We start from the raw sequence: 21,528 nt of genomic DNA, 5'->3' as shown, positions 1-21,528 counted from the left end.
CGGAGAGTGGTATAAAGCGAGATTTTTTATTGTATCAATTGATTGTTTAGTTCAGGAAAGAAAGGAAGACAATAATCTTTCAAATCTAGACACATTTCTTTACTATTATAATGAGAGGGTGGAATAGAAGTCGTTCAACATCAAAATTTGAATTCCAAAAATGCCCCCACCTGAAGATTTAAACTTTATATAATCAGGTTAATTTTGGTCAAAAATAAAGAAACTTGCAGTCACCTAAGCATCTCTTTCATTAATTATCAATATTACAACAACAACAAAAACATCCTTTTTTATTATGTACTATTCAAAAACTTTTTTAATCAACAATTTAATTACAGATGTTAGAACCCTTTTGATACATATTTGAGATTAGGTCGACTGATTGTTAATGACAATTTTTGAACACTACGTTTATGATAAGAGTATAAAATGAGATTTGCAAGTGTATATGCTGACCCAGTTTATTATTACAATAAAAATAATTATTTTTAAAATTTGGAACATATGTTACATTCATATATATTTAAAATTAAATCTGAAACATTTATCAATTAACGCCTTGAGTCCATTTGAGATGTTTGACTCGACCAAGTTGGCTTGGATTGGGTACCGGAGCAGTACCAAAATATGGTTTTTAAACCTCACCCGACCAATTGGGGACTTATATTGAAGGTTGACAAACTTTTACACTTGAACACAATTATGTTGCAAAACGAATTAAACAATTGAATGTGAAATCTTCTAGAGTTTTAGTTTCCATCCTGAATGAAGACTTCAAAGTAAAGATCGGGCACTTCAAATGGTCTGAAAGAATTCCCAATGTCACAAATAATATTGAGGAATCTAACATACAATAAACTTTTTAGACGAAATTGTTAAAAAACATTGTTTAATTTCAAATGTAAACCACCTGTCTATGTTACAATTGTCGCCTAAAACCCAAACTAGATGAAACAGAAATAAGGGGAGCCAAAACAAGTGTACAACAATCATTGTTGGAAACCTGGATCAGAGAATTCTTGGGGTGCTCGTGTTCTGGCTTGAAAAGCTTTCCTCGCCTGCTGCTCATACTCTTCCGCAGATGGCATCTGTTGTTGTCCAAGATACATTCCAACATAAATTGGTTTGCCGATCCAATTGGTCGGTGGCCGTGGCGGTTGACCCACATTCTGGACAAACTGCTGCTTTGGACTAGGTGAGTATCCACCATTTGGCATCATTGGTGAAATTCCATTCCCATAATGTGGCGAAGATCTGATCCCTTCTTCAATTGTCATGGAAGACAGTCCTGACACTAAGTTGTGTTGTTCTTGATATGCCAACCTTTCCTGTGTTCTAAAAGTCTCTCTGTTGTCTTGTATTTTGATAAAAGGAGGGGATGATATGGAGCCATTAGTGGCTCCTCTATTATTGCTATTATAATGTCCTTGGTAGTAATTGGGGTCCTGAATAAATCCCCTTTCGTATCCTGAAGGTCCCGCAGGCCTAGGCCTGTTAAGTGTATGGTTGTTTGGAACATGTCGATAAGGTTGATGATCCAACAAGCCGGAGGAATTGTTGGCCTTGATATTCAGTGTGTTCTTCAGCAGTCTATGAGCTGCTTCTCCCAAATGTGGGCCCGAGATCGCTCGCGATACATGTGGCCTGAAAATACAGGAGGGCAAATGAAGAAATATAACTTACCTATAAGTAATTCTCGGAAGAATAATAGTCAACGTATTAACCTAAATCCACTGCCATCAACTAAGTTTGACCTTAGGCTTCATGGGATTAATCATCAGTAATTCAGGCTGGTGAGAATGAAGTGCAAAGAGTACAGGGTTTTTGCTTAATTGCCTCTACAATAGGCTAACTCTGTGCTGCCCACATATAATGGTGCAAAACCAACCATTCAGAAAACATATAAGAAAACTGCAGAGAAAATGGGTCAAGTCTGCTCTGAACTCTTGATGCTTTCATGACTCACTTTGGAGTGAGATCTCATGGGTTATTAGTTAGCTTCAAGAGGGGTTCTAATGATTGGGAAATTCAAGATGCGACTAACAGCAAAAGTCAGATTTCTCACCTTCCTATTGTGCAATAAGATGAGGATAGAGGACACTGGATCTGCATTCAGGATAGAGCTTTCTCGGTTAAATTATTATATCAGTCAGTAACTAATGGCTGATTTTCCAGTAGATTTCTCGGTTGTCTCCGTTTGGGATCATAAAGTTCCATCAAAGGTGGCAATCTGTGTCTGTCTAGCCGCATTGGAAAAAATCCTAACCACTGATCATTTGACTAAACAGAATGCCTAACTTCTATCTTTTATGTAAATCCAAGGGTGAAACAGTAGAGCACAATACTGATTCATCGTCTTTCTTGTTTTTTTGTTTTCTTTTGAGAAATTTAGAAATTCGCTGTCCTTTTGTGATGGAGATTTGGTCTCGTTTTCTTTTGTTGTTTTTCACTCATTGGATTTTTCCCAAGTTTGTTCTAAAATTATTCCAAAGTAACCAAAATGTTGCCTTTACGCATAGAGAGTATCGCCTTTTACCATTTGTTGAAGAATATGGAAAGAAAAGAACAATTGAACCTTTGAATGCAAGGAAAGTACACTTAAGAAAGTGATTAGTAACATTTTAGGCTCACTACTTTTTCGTTGTAAGGTGTTCAATGAGTTTAAAGTAAGGGTGTTTTTGAGGATTTCTGGTTTAAATGGGACCTTTATGTGCATGGCCTATGATTAGTTCCACTTCGATTTGTAATTAGGCAGGTCTTCTCAACCTACTTATTATTCAATAAAATTTGTACTTATATAAAATAAAAGAATAGTACTCTCACCTGTCAGTGGCTTGGTAACGCCGGCCCCTGTTGTCTTCATGCCATAACATGGGGAAAGGTTTTATGTCATATGGTTTCAGAATCTGCAATTGACTCGGAAAAATGTCAGATGTATTTAATACAGAAAAAAAAAAGTAATACAATAAGCAAATGCTCCCTCGCAACAAGAAATTTCAATGTGCTCACACCTAAAGAAGAAAAAAACGAATAAGCTCTGATTGGATGGATAGGGAGAAAAGAGATGGAAAACATCACCAAAAACAGTCAATAGAAAATATAGGTAATTCCATCCCATCAAGTTGTTTTTTGGCATAAGCCTCTTAGGTGGGACCCATTAAAAGGTGACACAATCGCTCATATGGCAGGTACGAAGGACGGAATACCATCCTTAGTGTCTACCCGACAGAGATCTTCACTTTTACTTGAAACTGTTTGAAAACAAGATTATACCTTTTTGGGTATGATTACACCTTTGGGGGGTTCTGGAATGTGTTGATGTAGCGGAGGATTTAGATAAGCAGCGTTTCTGCAAAATAAAAATGCTAAACATAATTAAAAAAAAAAAAGTGGATTTGAAGCTCTATGAATCAACATCTGGTTGACAGGAGACTCACAAGACATGATTATTCCCAATGTTTTCCAACCCCTTGATTGTTGAAGGAAATACTTCTCTGTATCCATTCCTCTCACACAACCAAAGGTAGCCATTCATTCCAACACTGCAACAATAGGGAAAGCATTAATCAGCCTACATATATGCATCAATCAAAACTATTGATGGATTCAATCACATAAAGCAAGTCGTCGTTATACCAACCTACCTCATATTTGTGTCAATTTCACAAGGGAACCTTCTATCTACGGGTAATCGATAATAGAAATGGTAGTATGAGTAAATTTGTACAGCCAGAGGATGATGTACATGAACATACAGCAAATCAAACATCACACTATTTCGAGCCTGTTCTTCATCCTGTATAAACCCAATCACAAATGGGTACACTTTAGCATCCCAACATCCAACCAAAATTACAAATGGCAATAGTCACAAATTTCAAACAAGAACAGTTTTTGGCAATGTGAAATTCTTTGGAAATCTATCACTTTTTATTTTCTTGCTCATTGCAGAAACAGGAGAATCTCATAATATTTTGAATGAACAGAACAGGAAGATGAGAAACACTAGGTAGTCGTGGTGTTACCATAGTATTAAATTTCATCATGTCCATTTTATATATTGAAATATTTCCATTTCCACAAGGACCTCTACATGAAATTTAATTGAAAATTTCTTTTTGTATATGTTTTGGTGGAAACTATTGTTTCTTTTGCAAAATAATTTGGTGAAAAGTAAATTTTGACCAAGAGAATCAAATTTCAAGTATAGAAATGCGAATTTTCTGTGAAAAATATTTTATGAATAGTTTGATTGAAAGTAAAGTTACTACTGTACTTGCATCAGAAGATATAAAGCTTACATTTTATTGAAATTTACAAAGACAAAAATGTTCTGAACTAGTTAAGAAATCACACAATTTTGCAGAAAAAAGAACTTTGGCCAGATATCTAATTTCACACAAGAAAGTAAAGTTTGTCTCTGTTTTTGAAATCTCAAAGCAGCGCATAAGAGTAAAGAAGAAAAGAAAGGGATCCCCATAATTCATACTGTTAAAGTGTCTTCAATTTTCTTTGTTTCGGCTAGCAGTCTTCTCTCATCAATGAATGGCAATTTTGCAACACCCTGGGTTCCAGATAAGAAAATGCTTTCCCATTAGTTTATATCATTAAGCATCTAAAAATATAAGTGACCTTCTCTATAATGGTGAATGTGATTTCACCTGCCAAGCAAAGCGTTTACCATTCATATCGATCTCAAAATCTGTCCAAAGAAAACAACCCAACAAGGCTTGAAAAAGAGGAGAAATATGTCGGGGGTATAAATCAGTTTTTGACATTGAATCAAATTACCAGCAGGATAGAAAGAACTTATTGGTGATGATGGATCAGTCATCAATGTCCTGTAATGCTCGGGCAGAGCATTTGAACTACAATATAGGAAAGGAAGATTTATCATCACATGTAAAAAAGCATAATGTGTCTGACCAAACTGCATTGGTATCTTCATTCCTAAAACATGAAACAATGAAAAAATTAAATGAAAAATAAAATAACCTGGCAGCTGGTAGGGTTCCCATTAGCTGATCAAACGGTTTAAATGGCTGTCCCACGAAAAATGTTATTTCAAGATCGGCCAAATCTTTAAGATCAGAAGCAAAAGGAGCATAATGATATGGGTAAAACCTGACACAAATAGAAGATAAGTTCAAATACCAAGCAACGTGACAGAGATCGGTCCTCCATTGCCAATGGCGGTACACATAGCATGCATGCGGCAGGATGAAGACCCACCATTCGGTTGGTCTAGCTTAGGATATTGTTTCCACACTAAAATATGTCCAAACTGACGATCCTAACCATCACATGCATAAATATTTGTTGATTCTTGCATAGTTTTCCCGATGGACCAAAATATAATAATGGGATGGTTAGTATCATCCAATGTAGGCAATGTTTAACTTTAGGACACCATGTCAGAGGAAGCCACCTTTTTATTTTTTATATTTTTATTATTATTATTATTTGTGTGTGGGTGTGGGTGTGGGTGTGGGTGTGGGGGAGGGATGGCAACCTTGTCTTGTCCCACTTTATTTATGAGTCTTGATTACCATTCATTTTAATACATAAGATACGTCTCATGCATCAATATATGTATTCTTGTCAAAATTTAATTGAAGTGTTAATACTGAATGCATGAGGATGTAAAGCATGGTATAACAAAAACAAGTTAAAAGGAAATAAATGAGGTTTCCATCAGAATTTTGAACTGACCATAGCCAAGAGCAGACACCTTGGTAGTAATACCGCATCACCCAACATAGACCCTCAATGTATTTCCAAACCTGCAAAGGTATGCCTTACAACAGTGATTTTACAAATAATAATAAAATATGAGCTTTTCAAGGGACATGCTTGGCATAAAGAAGGCACCCCTTTTTTATAGGTTTAATCTCATTAATCAAAGGAGGAACTTACAAACAGGAGGTCAAGAAGACCTACCTACAACAGGGAAAGATACAAGAGAAAAAAGGAAAAAAGAGGCAGCATGGAAAGGCACCCCTTTTAGAAATATGTAAATAAGAAAACTTCATTACAAGTTCTGGAAATGTGTGAAGGTTATATCCCAATATGCGTAAAGTTTTTAAGGTAATCATCTTCCTCATATGAATTAGCATCATCACTGGAGAGTACAGAAAAAAAAAAATGATTGAATGCCAAACAAGTTCTCAAGCATTAGCAATGGTCTCCAAGTCCCAAAAAAGAAAAAGTTTTCATGACCTCCAAATGGGCATTAGGTTCTATCCAGTTGGAACCTTTGCAACACACTTGTATAACCAAGACATTTCAAAATCCAAATCAGACTCTGATGTGATATTTCCTGAACTTCTAAACACATATGCCATGAACCTATGACATCCATATGTAATACATGATTAAAATGTTGAGGAGCATTCACACCTGCAATGAAGTATCCAAGATGGATTTGACGTGGTTGTCACGCATTATGAAGTACATACCCGTGAAAAAGGACAGATCTAAAACTATGAACATAGTCCAACAAAGTGGAGCCAATCCATTCCACACGCATGCACGCACACATTACTGTTAAAGGCGTTCATAACGTGAAAGGAGTCCCCATTTCATGTTATGCTCCAATCAAGAGCCTCAGTGTTCACGAGAACTTCAAACAAGGTTATAGCTAGGACAATTATCCAATTAAGCTTTAAGCTGCAGGCTAACCCCCTTGAAGGTTTCATGGAACCACCACATGCTAAAAGTTCATGATTTCTCCAAGGGACTAATATACCATATTGATCCAACAAAGATTGATAACCTTAAAACTTACAAGAAAATGTACACAAACATTGCACATTATATTTCAATATATAGAACAATCAGAAAGTTGCATCTAATGGATCCAAAGCTACAGAATACTTCAAAGGCACTAGGCAGAACAATGTCAGCGCAACTTAAGTTTTGATGACCGTCATCACAGTTGGGTGGTACGCATATGTATGAGTATATTATACAACACCAAGAAAAACAGAGGATGGGTGGACCTTAAAATATGAATACTAATAACCAAAGAAATGCAAAAAGAAATTAGCCAATATGTCAAATGAAAGAACTTACAACATCCTTTCTGACTTCATCAATCTTCTCTGGATTTGTTAAGAAAAATTTCTCAGAATAGTACCTTTGTTTGTACCCAGGCTCCCCTAATTTTACCTGATAATGAATATAACATATTTGGTAACAATAACCATTAGAAAAAATATGTTTGTTGGCCCAGACGTTCCAAGCATATAAGCAGATGTAAACACTGCTATTATGAGCATTGGATGCTGTATGAATGTGGTGGAACATTTAGTGCAAGTAATATTCATAAACAGTAGGTTATAAGCTTTTTAAATTTTAATAACAGCAAAGTTTATGCATACCTTCAACCTTGAAAGTGGATGATAACTGCAGAGTCTAAAAGTAATTTGGTGTCGACAATTATTCTAATTCTCAGTATAAACTAAGGATATTGCAAGGTACAGGTGCATGAAAAGGCATCTACAAAATTTGGGATCCATTTAGTAATCGCATCTCTGCTTCGAAGTGGGCAACCGGAGGGCCACCATTAGTCAAAGTGTGCTAAGGAATCAAGAAGGGATCTCATGGAATCTAGGCATCATAAGCAATATAAACAGTTGGAAAATCAATTTGATGGCAGTCCTTCCTGCGACGTTTAGTGATACGCCCATATCGGTAGAGAAATCAGACGGTTGGATTTGACGTAGCCAATGAAGGGTTGTAGGATTATTATTCAATTGCCGTATGTTTGCTTAATGACTGTAAAGCAATCTACATAGAATCTGGAAAGTCATCCCTCCTCCGACCGTAATTCAATTATTTTTCTGGGCTAAACTCTGGAATGAGTATAGGGGATTGATCTTTGAAGCTTTTGTTTTTAGGTGAGATTTGCTGCTCTATGGGAATTGTTATTAGGATTGTTGTGGTAGCGTCATTGGGCCCTGGCTTTATGTTTCACCTTTTTGAGGTCGTTTCGACCACTTTGTTATCTTTTGTTCTTGGAAGTCACTTGATCCTCCAGACTTTACATTCTCTAGTATGACTCACAAGGTAAACTTTAAACAAGAGGAGTGCCCTTGTTAGACAGATGAAATATACACCATGATGGAAAAAATTGTATGCACGTATGAATGCATCTGTGTCTCTAGAACCCCAAAGAAATGCATGTATTAGTGTAAGATTTGTATTGGTTTGTTTAATTACATGACATCCAATCTGCCTGTTTAGTCTCAACAGTTGCCATTTGACTTGGTATGGGTATACATCAGTTTAGATGTAATTTTTATACTAAAAGGAACGGAGAAGAAATACCTTGTCCACCAACGAAGTGTGGGGTTCATCAGGATTCTCTCTTTTTCTCTTCATCTCTTCATTATTTTCTTGTGCCTGAAATGAAATTTCCATGTACTCATCAACAACAATTCTTTTTTATTAATAATAAGATATTTTTCAAAGAAGACAAAAGGAGCCAAGGAAAATCCTTCCCTACAAAAAACAAAGGAGTAACAACACCCTCTTCAGCCATCAAGTCCACTTTTTTCCTTAGCACTCTTAAAGGTGCAGCTATATAAGATAATCAGGTGGTAAAAAATATCCACAGTGATAAGTAGTATTTTTGAACCTCTGAGGACCCATTACATGATTCCAAGGCCAACTTGTCAAGAGAGTCGGCTTACGCTGCAGAGGGCATCTGAAGAAAAACTGGATATCTTCAGTGCCTCCAAGTATTCAAATGGTTTTACATCAGAGGCACAAAAAGAATTTTATGGAATAAAGAACTGATGTTACGTAAGAGAGTAGTTTGTAAGAGTCCATATATCCATGCTGCATATATACAACTGTGAGCCTCTTTGCATAAATGCTCTAATAATTCAAGTAACTTTTTTTGACAATGCTTTCTATATATTGGTCGATACCAACTTAAACAGGAAAATCAATCTCATTTAGACAACAGGCTTAGACTCATAGCTCAGTTGGTTTGACAAATTGCAAAGTAACTTTGAGGTCTCCTTTAGACAACACAAAGCAAGCATTAGAACAAAAATTAAAGACCAGGAAAGAATGGGAAAATACATAGTATCCTTATACAAAGAATGGCACCAGAAATGTAGAAAATGATGAGCAGAAGAACAAAGGAAATTTAGCTCAGGTTCATACTACGACAACATCTCCATACCAATCAAAACAAAGAGAAGTGTGGTGGAAACAGAGGCCAGGTGACTACACGTGTAGATAATGATCAAAAGTTAAGAAAATAAAGGTTTGAAGAAGAAGTAGCAACATAAAATTCATTATCTCACTGCCAAAAGAGAAGAAAAATACTCCAGAAGCACATAAATCTAAATGTGCTCCATGAAGAACTTGTAGGAGTAACATCACGCTATTATCACCTACAAATATCTAAAACACTATAAATAATTATAGTTTCCTTTGAATACAACCGAAAACCAAAGAATGCCAGCTCTGTGTTGGTCAAATGGTTTGAGTAGAGGATAACCATAATCAGACTCCGGGCATGGAGCAAGAAAATCACCTGTTGAATACGAGCACGCTTCTGGAAAATTTGATCCTCATACACTGCAACTGATTGGACAAAATGTTCTACCCTCTCCAGCAAAACCTGAATGAATGAAAGTCCTGGCATCAGAATAAATTTGCATTTAAACCAGCTTAGATTCTAACCTGCAAATTATGTCAGATATCCTTACTTTCATCAGTTGAAGATAATATGTGCCCAAATAAATGATTTTCACAAGTTGGCTGGGAAAACCCCTTTTTTTTTTTTTAATAATTCAAATCCATGCTTTAGATTGAATTAATCTAAAGCCTTGGCCCAAAGGCTTTATAGACCTCATGTGGAACTAAACTTAAACTATGACCCTCTGCGAAAAGAGAAATAAATAGTATAATTTGTAAAGGAAAAATAGGAAAAGGGGACAGGGCGGGGGGGGGGGGGGGGGGGGCTGAGTAGGAAAAGTCGAGTGTTGACGATAACACAACTTGAGCTCAAACCTTAGTACCCGACTTATACCACACAAAACCAGTATCACCTGAAATATAACTACTTAAGTCATCATACTAGATGGATAAGATTCCCTTATTAATCTAAAGCAACAAAATTTTGATCCATCCACCTAAGTCCATCAAAAGTGCAGGAAGAAACAAGCCCTGCAGTAGATAGAGTAAACATCCTGTCAGCCTGGGATTCCTTCCCTTGCTACACAAAACAAAACAAAAAACTTTCTATGGACAACTTTCTGCTAGTAAATACCTCACATCCATAGAGAGGAAAAGCTCAACCGGATAGGCTAGGAAATTTAGGAGTTGTTTGTGGCTCTCATGATATTAAGTTTAGGTAATTTTCCGCACAAGATTTCGGGATCCATTTCGGAATATATTTTGGTGAACATTATAATTGACCAAAATATTCAGGAATAAAAATGCAAGATTTTGGTGAACAATAGGCAGGTACCAAAAGTTGGAAGCCAGCATCATAGCAATAAATGCAATATTACAGGCAATGACATTTTATAGTCATACTCATCAATTAGGCAAAATTTTAATCAACGTTATTAATGTTTTCAAAGGAATAAATCATATTCAAATCACCCATGGCTTCAGTGAAAGATTATTTGCTTGAAATCGTAAAGGAACCAAAAGTTGGAAGCCGGCATCATAGCAATAAATGCAATATCACAGGCAATGCATTTTCTAGCCATACTCATCAATTAGGCAAAAATTTAATCAACATTATTAATGTTTTCATAGGAATAAATCATATTCAAATCACCCATGGTTTCAGTGAAAGGTTATTTGCTTGAAATCCTAAAGAAATAGAACAAGCATACCATAAAAGATTCCCTACTATCACCAAATCAAGAAGAGGGATTACCTCACCCGCATCTGTAAGATAACCACCCATAGCAGCAAACTCCCTTTTATAGACATACATCAGTAGATTTATAGCACCCTGAAGTGGCAGATAACAAAACAATGTAAGAGGAGTAAACATTTCAGCCAAGCAGAAACCAAACTATCAATAGCATATCTGACTCGTATAGTTATAGGAAGCTCGGATGCAATATTTTAAAGAGTAATATCTCAGAATAACAAGTGCCAACTCAGAAAATAGTTCTGACAGCTAGAGACCATGTGCTACAAACCTCACGTATTTCCAACGTTGGCATGTGCGGAAGAAAATCATTGCCAACAAAGAAACATAGGAAAACAAAATCATCCACTAGTCGTTCAATGTTGATCTCAAATGGAGGGTTAGGAATCTCCAAATCATATTGTAAATACTCTCGCAACACCCAGATATTGAGAAACTGCCCACACAACAAAAAATTACCAATTTAGATGTGTCGAGTAACTGCTCAGTATAATATTGTGGAATAGAAAATGAAAAAAAAAAAAAAGTATCAAAAAAAGAACAAAAAATAGTGTGGCATTGAAAGGCAGGTTATCCATTCAAAACCAAACCTGATATTTCTTTTTGTGAATCGGTGTTTCATCAATTGCCTTCTCACTTGAATTCACAGCCTGTCCACCAGTTTTTCCACGGCATTCAGCTGCCAGATGACCAGGCTGACCACAGAGAAAACATTTTTCTTGTTGCCCCGGCAGGGAGATTACCTGTACAGTCAGATACAAAGCTCCTGAGTCCAATCATAACTAATAAACAGGTCGTACATAGTGATATGTGTTCAGAGAATATGCTACTGACCTCTCTCAATATAGAAAAGTGAACCTCGTGAGTAGCTAATGAGAGCATGATTAGATCAGCATCCTGAGAACGATTAACATAGACTTCTTTCTAACTTAACAATCAAAGACTAAAAAAAGAGGAAGTAAAAGCACAAATTGAATAACTACCAATTGGGAAACGTTATGGGATTCACACTCACCAGACCATACAAACAATGCCATGTGTTTGGATCAAAACCAGGAAGATTACGTTGCAACCGGATGTAAGACATGATCTTGTGTTCACCCTCACCAGGAACGTTCGAATCAGAAAGAATAACCTTCAAATAACCACCCAATGCAGCTCCATGAATAAATTTAGAGAGAAAGAGAAGTACCCTGAAACCATTGTGTCCAGGTAAAAAAAACCAGGAGCAATTACAACGCAGACAAGGAACTATTCAATCTTAAGGAAAATACGATTCATTTAAGAAAAATGTCAGTTCAAACCTTAGTACGAAGCCAACCAGGGTTGCGGTTCAGTCTAGAGTGTATGTAATATTGAAGTGCAACAGACAACACGGACATAAACTGCGTGCCAGGTGTAATGACATTTGAGTCAGATGTTTCAGGCTTCTCTTTTGAAAACAGATTTCCCCCTTCTTCCTCAAACTGCTTCCTCAATCTTTCCTCTTCAGCTTCCTGAAATATAAATAAACACATATACAGTAAGAGAAATTAAATAATTCTATCCAGCAAGACACCTTAAAGACAACAAAACGCTTACAGCCTCAGCGGCATCTTTTGCAGCTCTGAATCGCCGTGAACGCTGCTGATTCATTTTAGCCCTTGGTGCAACCCCATCTGCAAAATTTAGAATTAAGCTAAAACTTATCCTGGTGCAAGTTGCAAATGCAAAGAGAAGCTGATATGGAGCTCACCAATTGCCATATAAAGAAGCTTTCTTGGGCGAACCAATGAGAAGAGATGATCAATGTAATCAAATATCAATTTAAACACGTCATCATAGGTAGCAGGTGCGGGCTGCATGTTTAAAGAATATATTGGTATCAAGGAATCATGAAAAAGGTTCTAGCATGAAGAGATGTTAAATGCTTGCTCCTTATTCTGCATAATCCCAAAACATAATTATGGAACACACATGCTTAGCAGCAGATACCTTTTATCAAACTAATGAAACAAGAATGCCACCTTCCAACTCCGTTGTGATCTTGTCAAGGCCCATATTTGCATACAATCGCTTTTCTTTTAAATATCATTGTATTTAGAGGCAAGACGATTGAAAGGGGACCTTTTTTCCTTTTTTTCTTTTTTTCTTTTTTTTTTTTCACAAGCCCCAACAAATAGCAAAAGGTGTCAAAAACCAAATAATCCTTTTCCTTCCTAGAATTGTGGCAAATTGCAAAATTGTAAAAGGAATGACACAGATGAAGAGAAACCCCAAGGAATACTGAAAAATGAAATGAGACATATGGCACGGGAAAAATTGCAATGGATCAAGATATGATTAACCGACTCACACCCATGGCACAAAAAACAACAAAAATGATACACCAAGCAATAATGTGCTCAGATGTCAGTAACAATCTAATGTCGTTGTCCAAATGAAGAAATTAGCTTTGGATGGGATATGGGAGACCCAAATAGCCGAAAGCCATTTGCACGGCGAGCCAAAGGCAAGAAACTGATAGGAAGGCTAAACTGAAACCATGATATTCTTATTCCGCAACCCAAAAATCGTCCTTTTAGGATTTTCACCATATTCAGACACATCAACATAGCCCAAACAAATTTTTTTCCTTCAAAAAGTACATCCCAGAACACATCTTGACCAGTGTTCTAAAAACCGAGTTGCCAATTGCACTAAGTCCAACCGGGATTTGAAAAAGAAAAAAAAAACGGTCCAGTTCGGTTCATTAAGAATCAGTGAATAAAATACAACTGTCGATTTCGGACTAGTAGTCCGATTGTCTGAAATGTCAGCTCGTTGGAAACCCAATTTGGATACACTTAAAAAAGTAACTTTTTTACTTTTGAAAGTTAAAAAGAAAATTTGGATTCATTTTAGAAAACTACTTTTAAAAAGTAAAAATCCTCACTTTTTAAAATGCAAAATGAAACTACTTTCTACTTTTTAAAAGCTACTTTTTCCAAAGTTACTTTCTTCCTAGCAACTTTCTAATTTCTATCTGAACAGGCCTAAAGCTTACCAAAAAACAAATATATTGGAGATCCAGCTGGACAAACCAATGACAACCTGTTTCCCACTAATTGATTTCCAATACGTTTGAAGTAGAAACCGTAATAGATCGATATAGGAGTTTCTGTATTGATCTTAATCAAAATGTTGGCATTGGTAGATAGGGGATCAAAGTTTCAAAATTAAAGAGCTAAATGATTGCCTCAAAGGATTGTTGCTTCCTTCCGAATAGTTATTTCTTGTGAATAAATTTTTGAATACAATACATAACTTTTGATTGTATAACCACTCAAGAAACATCATAGAGATACCCACTATCCAATATCCAATAAATCCCCACACCCCACATGAATACCAATATTTTAACAACTAAGATTTGAAATCACAAAATTCATATACATGTTAAGAGATTCAACACTATATTTACATCAGCCGTGCAAACTAACAATTGCACAGGCCATCAAATTTAGTCAACAAAAATTAAATAAATCACAGACCCATATCTCTCAGTCAAATTAATGAGCATGAAACCCTAGACCAAACCACGAAAGTAATAAATTAATTGAAGGAACACATCAAAGATTTTATGTGGTTCAGTAAGCAATTAATTATCTTTAAGCAAGACTTACTGCCTGAGATTGCCCCCGGTACCTCTCTCAAGCCTTCAAACCTAAAACCCTAGTTTCCCTTATCAATCTCATTCACCCCACAACCCTAAAACAAGTTACAACTACATATACATAAATCTGCAATCCAAAACCAAAATTGTCCCAACTTTTGACTTGAACTTTAGATTGGGGAGCGGGAGGGTCCCCCGAACCTCCAAGCAGAGGGACTCCCACAGGGAGCACGGAGAACCCCCGAATTGGTATAAATATAGGGTACTTTACTGGTGGACGGTATATCACTGGTGATCAATCACAACCAGATTCAAGACGTCTATCAACAAGAACAAAAAAAATCCCTATAGTAACATTAACGAAATTCTGTATCTGAGAGCATCGCATCTCCTAAAATTCGAACAAACAAAACATTTAAAAACAAATTAAGACTCATGTGTACCAATCAAGAAATTGAATAACTAACAACAATTATCAAATTAAAGTAACTTCAAAAAAAAAATCTCAAATACCAAAACAACCATCGAAAAAGTTCCAATTTTTAGCCCAAAAAAAAAATAATAATAATAATAAAAGAGTTGAGAGCTAAAGTGAAGATGTACCTTCCCTTCGGGATGAAAACAAGGATGAATGATTCCGTTCATGTCCAAGTAAAAGTTGTCAAATTCGATGTTGTTAGGGTTAGGTTTCGAGACATCGATAGGTAAAAGGACGCCATTTGGGCCCTCTGAAGGTTCTTCTTCTACGACATCTGAGATTGAGAGTGGGTATCGATCTGCGAGCCATCGATAGAACGCTGGAACTCCCATGATTTCTGCTCAAGATCTAGCAGAGGAATCTATCGAATTTCAAATTGGGATTTCTGTTTCAAAAAGTTGTAAATCAGGGTTTTACTCTAACCAGAGAAAGAGAGAGAGAGGTATTAACACGCATCTCCATTCTCCAGCCATTTGACCGGTTGGACTTTAGGCTGCAACAGTGAAACCTGTCTTTTTAGTTAAGCGGTAGGTGGTGTCAATGGGTACCGGATTTTCCATAATCCAGTTGGATCGGGTTGCAGGTAAATGGGTCTACTCATGGTTTAAAATCTCGTTCTGTTTCATTGTTACCAGCCAAACTTTTATTGAAAATTTTTGAGACAAACGAGACATTCCGATACACTAACATTATCATATAAAGAAAGTTTTTAGACTTAGGTCAGGGGCTTGTCATTCTTTTAAAATACAATGGTATCTGAAATATTTACAAAATATGAAGGGGTTTTGTCTAAGTGCATCATTCTTTAGAAAAAGACTGAGGTCAAAGGTATATTATATCCTGGGGAGCATTCTGAATTTCTCAAATACGAAATGAGAAGAGGGCGAGAGTATTCTGATTTTCTCAAATACTCTCTCTCTCTCTGTATATATCTTCTGTAATTTGAATCTCTCAATCTTTCAAGAGAAATCAAAGGAAACATCGATTCTATGCATGTTTCGTCTCGAAATGTAAAAATTCTGAAATTTTCTTACAAAATATTTTGAAACGAAATGAAGTTTTAAATCATGGGTCTACTTTCGTAATCGAATCGAACTAAAACCGGATGGATATCATTGAAGAGTTATTATTATTATTTTATTTTATTTTTTATATAATTTGAATTAAAATCAACCCATTAATATGAGTTCCGACCCAACAAAATCCCAAAAAAATTAAAAAAATTAAAAAAAAAAAAAAAACCCCTCCTGATGAAAAAGAGAAAAAGGAAAAAACGAAGCACTCATATTGAAAAAGCACTTGTAGTTATCCTCGAGATATAATTGTATACTTGAATTTTGATAAGATTTGTATTATTTATTCCAATGTTGGAGATTAGACCTAAGACGCGGCAATGAAATATTATATTAAACAATCCAATGACATATTATTATATAAAAAAATTAAAAATTTTGATTAGTAAATAGTTAAGAATATTCAATTAAACCATTACTGCCATGCGTTATAAGCATCTTTTAGGATGGATTGCCTTTGCCCATATCATGGTCTCATGGAGGCAGTCCATACTACTACAGGCGTGGAGGTGTGCATAGAACCGTAGATACTTTTTCTCAAGATATGAGTGAAAGCATCTACGTTTCTGTGTGCACCTCCACATCAACAGTGTGAAACACAGTGTCCTACGCAGTCACTCTAGGACGACGAAAAAAATAATTTATGCACATAATCATCAAAACCTTATCCAAAAATTTGAGGGTTCAAAACCTGTTTCTCCCTTCAATTTTGATAACCTGAGGACTGAGGTGACCCATGGTTCGAGAAAGTGTTTAGGTCAGAGGTTTAGCAAAAGAGACCTTCCTGATGAAATCCATTAATGGGTACTGTCCCATTGCAGTTGTACCATGTACATAGCTACGCTGCTTCATCGACTTGGAATTGTACTTTCTTTTAAAACAAGAATGTGGAGATTTGCAAAGTTTAGGAACTCTTTTAAAAGCATTTAATTTAGTACATAAAAAGGAGAGATGGAAAAAAAGAAAAAAAAAACAGTAAATTAGACAAATATTTTCATTCTTTCTGAGAAGGATGAAAAACAAGGTTTTTGAGTAGAACCCAGATAGGTTACACATGCTTAAAGGGAACTTTGAAGATCAAAGAAAGGCCTCTGCAGCATTTAAATCATCCAAAATGTTGGACTTCACCTCTTCAGAAAGTGGTGCAGAAGGGCCTGCCTTTGAGTAGAAGCCAGCCAATGATCTAATTGCTTTCTCGAGTGCAATATATGATTCCTGTGAGTGATCAACCATAAAATGAAGAATATCAATGGTATGAGCCACAAAAGAAATCAATGACATACCCATTATTCAAGTTTCCGATGGAATTCCAAATTTCCAATTAAACAAGAGAATTCACATATCATCAGGTTGGAAACATGGATAGTCCATAAGGATATCTTTTAGTGCTCTACAGTCATGAACTTTGTATCCTACATCAGCTCACCATTTTATTTACAAAATTAAGGTTGAGAGTCAGAATCAATGACGATGATGATGATAATAATTTATGTATAGATGGAATTATAGAATACAAGCTAAAGATTCACTGTTCCAGGATAAAAACCACGTAATTGACATTGGAATTTAGAGCCTCGAAACACTTAGGTCATGGACTCAACCACAATGCAATTCTGAAACCATTAATGCCAATCAAGGAGGACACATACCTCAGCCACAACCGTCTTCTGGCCCCTCCAATCATTCAAATACCCTCGGATTGCTTCCTTTGCCGCATCTGCAATCCTTCTAAATTTCGCAATGTCCTTTGGATCTTCCTTTAACGACTCACGCAGAGTCTTCACAACCTCTCTAACAGACTTCAAGTAGGCTTTTGGCAAAACTTTTCCTGATTTTGTTTTCTCATTAGGATCAAGTAAGGATGTAATAGCTCCAATAAGGCCTTTATCTCCCTCGTCCTCTTGGTCTTTTGGGTCCTTCTCTTCTGCCCTTATCGGTAATGGTGTATGAAGGCTAAAAATGGCAACCAATGAGGCTCCACCACATAGTATAAGACGCCTTCTGTTGAATGGATTTTCCTGAGAAGGTAATACTAAAGCATGCCTTGATTGCAGTTTATCTGCTCTGTTGCAGCAAAAATAAAACAGTTAAGTAATTTCAAAAGACGAACATTTTTTATGGTGCAATATGTTCTGCCTGTCATACACATGGCACATATGCAGAGCAGCAAGGATTTACATATCTAGTGAAAGATCGGATAAATATTTGCACAAAGAGAAACATGTGTGGAGATAATATGAGACAAAGGATTCTCCACCAAACTAAGAGAATATTCTTAGATAGACGGGCTATGATAGTATGATTTGTTAATAATGGTGACATCCATTGAGAGGGATCCCAAGTTCCCAACCATCCTGCAAGTAAGCCATGTGTACGTAAAAATCTCCACAAAAACTAGGAGAACATTCTTAGAATGACTAGCTACGATCAAATTAATTGGGTCGATTGGTTAATATTACGAAGATATTTATTGTGGTGACATCAAATGAGATGGAACCCAAGTTCTCGACCATCCTGAAAGTGAGCCATGTGTGTGTAAAATGCAGAGAGGATGGCCTCTCCCTTCTTGACACAACTATCCCTCTTTGGAGAAAGATCAATGGTAAGCAATGATAACTTACACTTTGGGAAGGGTTTGGAGATTTTTTCGGTCGAATTGGAAAAAGAAAGGAGAAATCTATCCACTGTTAGACACGAAGCCGCCATCCTTATCAATAGAACTCAATCAAATAGTGTAACTTTCTTTCAATACATCCAACAGAATGTCATCACTCTTGAATTTCTGCGTATAAAAAAAATGATTCACTATTAACTCCGACGTTATATCAAAAAGAAATCTGAAGCTAAATACTTGGACTATAAAGAAGACCAAAGAAACTATATTTTTAACTTCAACCATTTAATTCAATTTCTAAAAGAAAATACATGTCTAATCTCCTTAAAATAATTGTCTTGAAGTCAAGTTTATGAGAACGTATCCTTTGTAGCCCTCTATAGCGCGACTGCACGGTTGTAAAATCAACATGTCAACAAGATGGTAAAATCCCATTGTTTGACTTTGGAAAAACAGTGACCGTTGGATCTAGCTAAACAATTATAATATTTTATTTTTGTTTTTAAAATCAAATCTAGGCCATCTGCATTAGAGGCTTGTATTGTACTTTCCCTTGAACATTGTTCTCTCTCTCCTATGGATAGAGTGCTACACGAAGCTACAGAAAACATGGGCTACAGAGGATCCGCTCCCCAAGTTTATGCTGTTATGGTCGTGCTATATCTCCGAAGATATGGAACGATGCAAGCATAAATGACATTTCAGTCATTCCGGGTGAAAATAAGTACAAGGGTGATTACACAAGCTCTCAAAAACAACAACAACAACAAAAAACTTCCATTTTTTTTTACTTATTTTGCCTAAATGAACGAGGCCTTCCAAATTACACTGCGGATAGAGGTCTCACTATCCATGTTTAATTCATACCAATGTAATGGGAGTGTCAACTTGCCAACTTGTATGGCATCGAGGAAGATGGCGATAAAACATAACATGTATGGTATGAACGATCGTCAATCCAAACCATCCAACCATCAAACAGGGACCAAAATTCATACAACTCGGATGAACTTCTGCATTTCGGTTTCATACCGAAAGCCCATTTTTCCTTTCCACCATCCAAGTTAAGGGCATTGGTTAGATGGTTAGGAATGATTGAATTACACAATTAATGGGATTCAACCCGTTCAAATTGATGACCAAGTGCACCATATTTATCACATTCAGATCAGAATGCAGAGTTCATCTACTCTTCACAAATCATGAATTTCAGACAATTATAAAGTACAATGCCACCATGATAGGATAGCAAATATGTAACTCTTCCGATATATTTACACTTAAAATCCATATTTTTACCAACAAAAAAATACTTGCTAACGTTTGATTTGTATGCAATCAGTTTCAAATTACCCAATTTATGTAAGTAATTCTGTTCCAAACACACACAACAGCATTAAAAAAAAGAAAATTAACAAAAAAAAAGATATCTATTTATATATTAAATGATTATTATTATTTTTTTTTTTATAAATTACCTTGCTTGCGCTTAGAGCTTCTCTTGAAAGTTGAAACCCTTGCCTCAATTTCGCTATTATACAGATTGATGAACTTTGAGATTCTATCCAGAAGGACACCACGCACGGATAACAGTGAAATTGAAGGGTATTTTAGTCTTTGTATAGATAAGGAATGAATGGCTAGGAATGCGAACGGTGTTTGGGATCGGCTCGGTAAGTGCCAATAATGTGTTGGATCGGCTGATTCCATTTCAGGCTGACTGGCTGAGTCCAACTCATGTAAGGATCCAATCAAGTCAACGAGTTGGGAGTGGGGACTGGAGTCGGATCGTACTAAGTCGAGTTTGGTTGAAGTGGTGAATAATGGATAAATGGATTGAAGCCAAACATTAGTAGCTTTATTTTCACTAAAAAATAAGAAGAAAAAAAATAGAAAAACATCTTTTATATTTTTTTTAATATAAAGGAAATATGGTTTTTGAAGACTTCTCATGTTGGGTATTTGATTTTCAAGGAAGTCAGGATGAGGATTGAGAACTTTTTATGTTGAGTCGTGATAATCTGACTACCCCACATGGCAAACTCAATCGATTACTCTGATGTGACAAGTTCAGGAGTCGTATATCTGTGCTCCTCGGGTTAACAGTTGCTTTTCCCCATAAAAAAAGTGTATCTCGAGAGAATTGTATATCTTGAGGAATGTACATCTATGATTTTCAAATTTGTCATGTCAGATAGTTGATTGAGTTTGCGACGTGGGGTTGTTAGATTATCACGAGTCTTTTATTTTTATTTTAGCTAGAGATTATTCGTGACGCAACTATAGGCAACCTCTCTTTGGAGTTAAGTGGATAAGTGGGAAATACAGTAAATTTGGTTGAGTATTGTTGAAAAAGAGGTAGTAGAGAAAAGACAATAAAATTGAAGAGATATTATTTAAAAAAAAAATGAAAAAAAATAAATTAGAGTAGTAGAGAAAAGACTAAAATTGGAGATATATTCTTGAAAAATGGTGGTAGAAGAGGAAAATTAATAAATTTGCAAAGGTATTCTTATCATAATTTTAAAACTTATCAAATCATCTCGACTCGATTGGATTTCAAAGTGAATTGGTCTCAAAATTCAAAAATTCAAACAAGTTAAGTCAACACTCAACTGAGTCAAATGAATCGAGTCAATAAATGAACTCCTATTTTTTCTCCCAAAATTTCATTCTAAAAACCTTTAGATGAAACCCCTTCAAGCTCTCTAATCCATTCAATCCCACCATTTAGAGTTCAATCCATTGATTTTAACCTCTTTAAGAAACCCTTTTGATTTTTCTACTTAAAAATTCATCATCTTTAAGTTTTAACTT

At 35.9% G+C, this 21,528-nt stretch overlaps 2 protein-coding genes across 5 annotated transcripts; both read right to left on the bottom strand.

Annotated features, from left to right (window-relative positions):
- Positions 1 to 800: 800 nt before the first annotated feature.
- LOC147402282 (5'-3' exoribonuclease 4-like) lies at positions 801 to 15,512 on the bottom strand. Of its 4 annotated transcripts, none has more exons than XM_086443890.1 (22): positions 15,150 to 15,509; positions 12,648 to 12,750; positions 12,494 to 12,570; positions 12,217 to 12,408; positions 11,928 to 12,047; positions 11,747 to 11,809; positions 11,503 to 11,655; positions 11,184 to 11,348; positions 10,913 to 10,990; positions 9,554 to 9,640; positions 8,332 to 8,406; positions 7,075 to 7,170; positions 5,713 to 5,783; positions 4,996 to 5,124; positions 4,792 to 4,868; positions 4,662 to 4,702; positions 4,490 to 4,564; positions 3,645 to 3,796; positions 3,438 to 3,542; positions 3,274 to 3,349; positions 2,824 to 2,906; positions 801 to 1,644 (listed from the first exon to the last, which is right to left on the bottom strand). In XM_086443890.1, exons 1-22 carry the CDS (start codon positions 15,354 to 15,356, stop codon positions 990 to 992), a joined length of 2,880 nt encoding a protein of 959 aa, XP_086300016.1. In that variant the 5' UTR covers positions 15,357 to 15,509; the 3' UTR covers positions 801 to 989. The 4 variants fall into 4 exon arrangements, 1 of the variants encoding a protein (XP_086300016.1); XR_015178862.1 differs by having other exon boundaries at positions 1,506 to 1,644; positions 3,274 to 3,365; positions 15,150 to 15,512; XR_015178861.1 differs by lacking the exons at positions 801 to 1,644; positions 2,824 to 2,906 and adding an exon at positions 2,929 to 3,120 and having other exon boundaries at positions 3,181 to 3,365; positions 15,150 to 15,512.
- Positions 15,513 to 16,985: 1,473 nt separating this feature from the next.
- LPA19 (photosystem II 11 kDa protein-like protein) lies at positions 16,986 to 20,345 on the bottom strand. The gene is made up of 4 exons (XM_086443888.1): positions 20,190 to 20,345; positions 18,719 to 18,879; positions 17,747 to 18,156; positions 16,986 to 17,312 (listed from the first exon to the last, which is right to left on the bottom strand). The coding sequence occupies exons 2-4, from the start codon at positions 18,801 to 18,803 to the stop codon at positions 17,175 to 17,177; spliced, it is 633 nt and encodes a 210-aa protein (XP_086300014.1). The 5' UTR covers positions 18,804 to 18,879; positions 20,190 to 20,345; the 3' UTR covers positions 16,986 to 17,174.
- Positions 20,346 to 21,528: the final 1,183 nt, after the last annotated feature.

Source organism: Akebia trifoliata, chromosome 5 (genome assembly GCF_017979445.1).
Source record: "Akebia trifoliata isolate Shusen 1 chromosome 5, ASM1797944v1, whole genome shotgun sequence".
NCBI lineage: Eukaryota > Viridiplantae > Streptophyta > Magnoliopsida > Ranunculales > Lardizabalaceae > Akebia > Akebia trifoliata.
The sequence above is the reverse complement of the archived record's forward strand: the minus strand, read 5'-3'. Positions and strand labels throughout refer to the sequence as shown.

What these genes read in the sequence shown, in the direction of transcription:
- LPA19 (XM_086443888.1), bottom strand. Translation starts at nt 18,803, where the DNA reads ATGGCGGCTTCGTGTCTAACAGTGGATAGATTTCTCCTTTCTTTTTCC. An exon ending in CTCCAAACCCTTCCCAAAGT is followed by an intron (nt 18,157 to 18,718) that starts GTAAGTTATCAT and finishes GCAACAGAGCAG; the next exon opens with ATAAACTGCAATCAAGGCAT. An exon ending in AGAAGACGGTTGTGGCTGAG is followed by an intron (nt 17,313 to 17,746) that starts GTATGTGTCCTC and finishes GATCACTCACAG; the next exon opens with GAATCATATATTGCACTCGA.
- LOC147402282 (XM_086443890.1), bottom strand. Translation starts at nt 15,356, where the DNA reads ATGGGAGTTCCAGCGTTCTATCGATGGCTCGCAGATCGATACCCACTC. An exon ending in CAAAAGATGCCGCTGAGGCT is followed by an intron (nt 12,409 to 12,493) that starts GTAAGCGTTTTG and finishes TTTATATTTCAG; the next exon opens with GAAGCTGAAGAGGAAAGATT. An exon ending in GGTGTCTGCTCTTGGCTATG is followed by an intron (nt 5,125 to 5,712) that starts GTCAGTTCAAAA and finishes TATTTGTGTCAG; the next exon opens with GTTTTACCCATATCATTATG.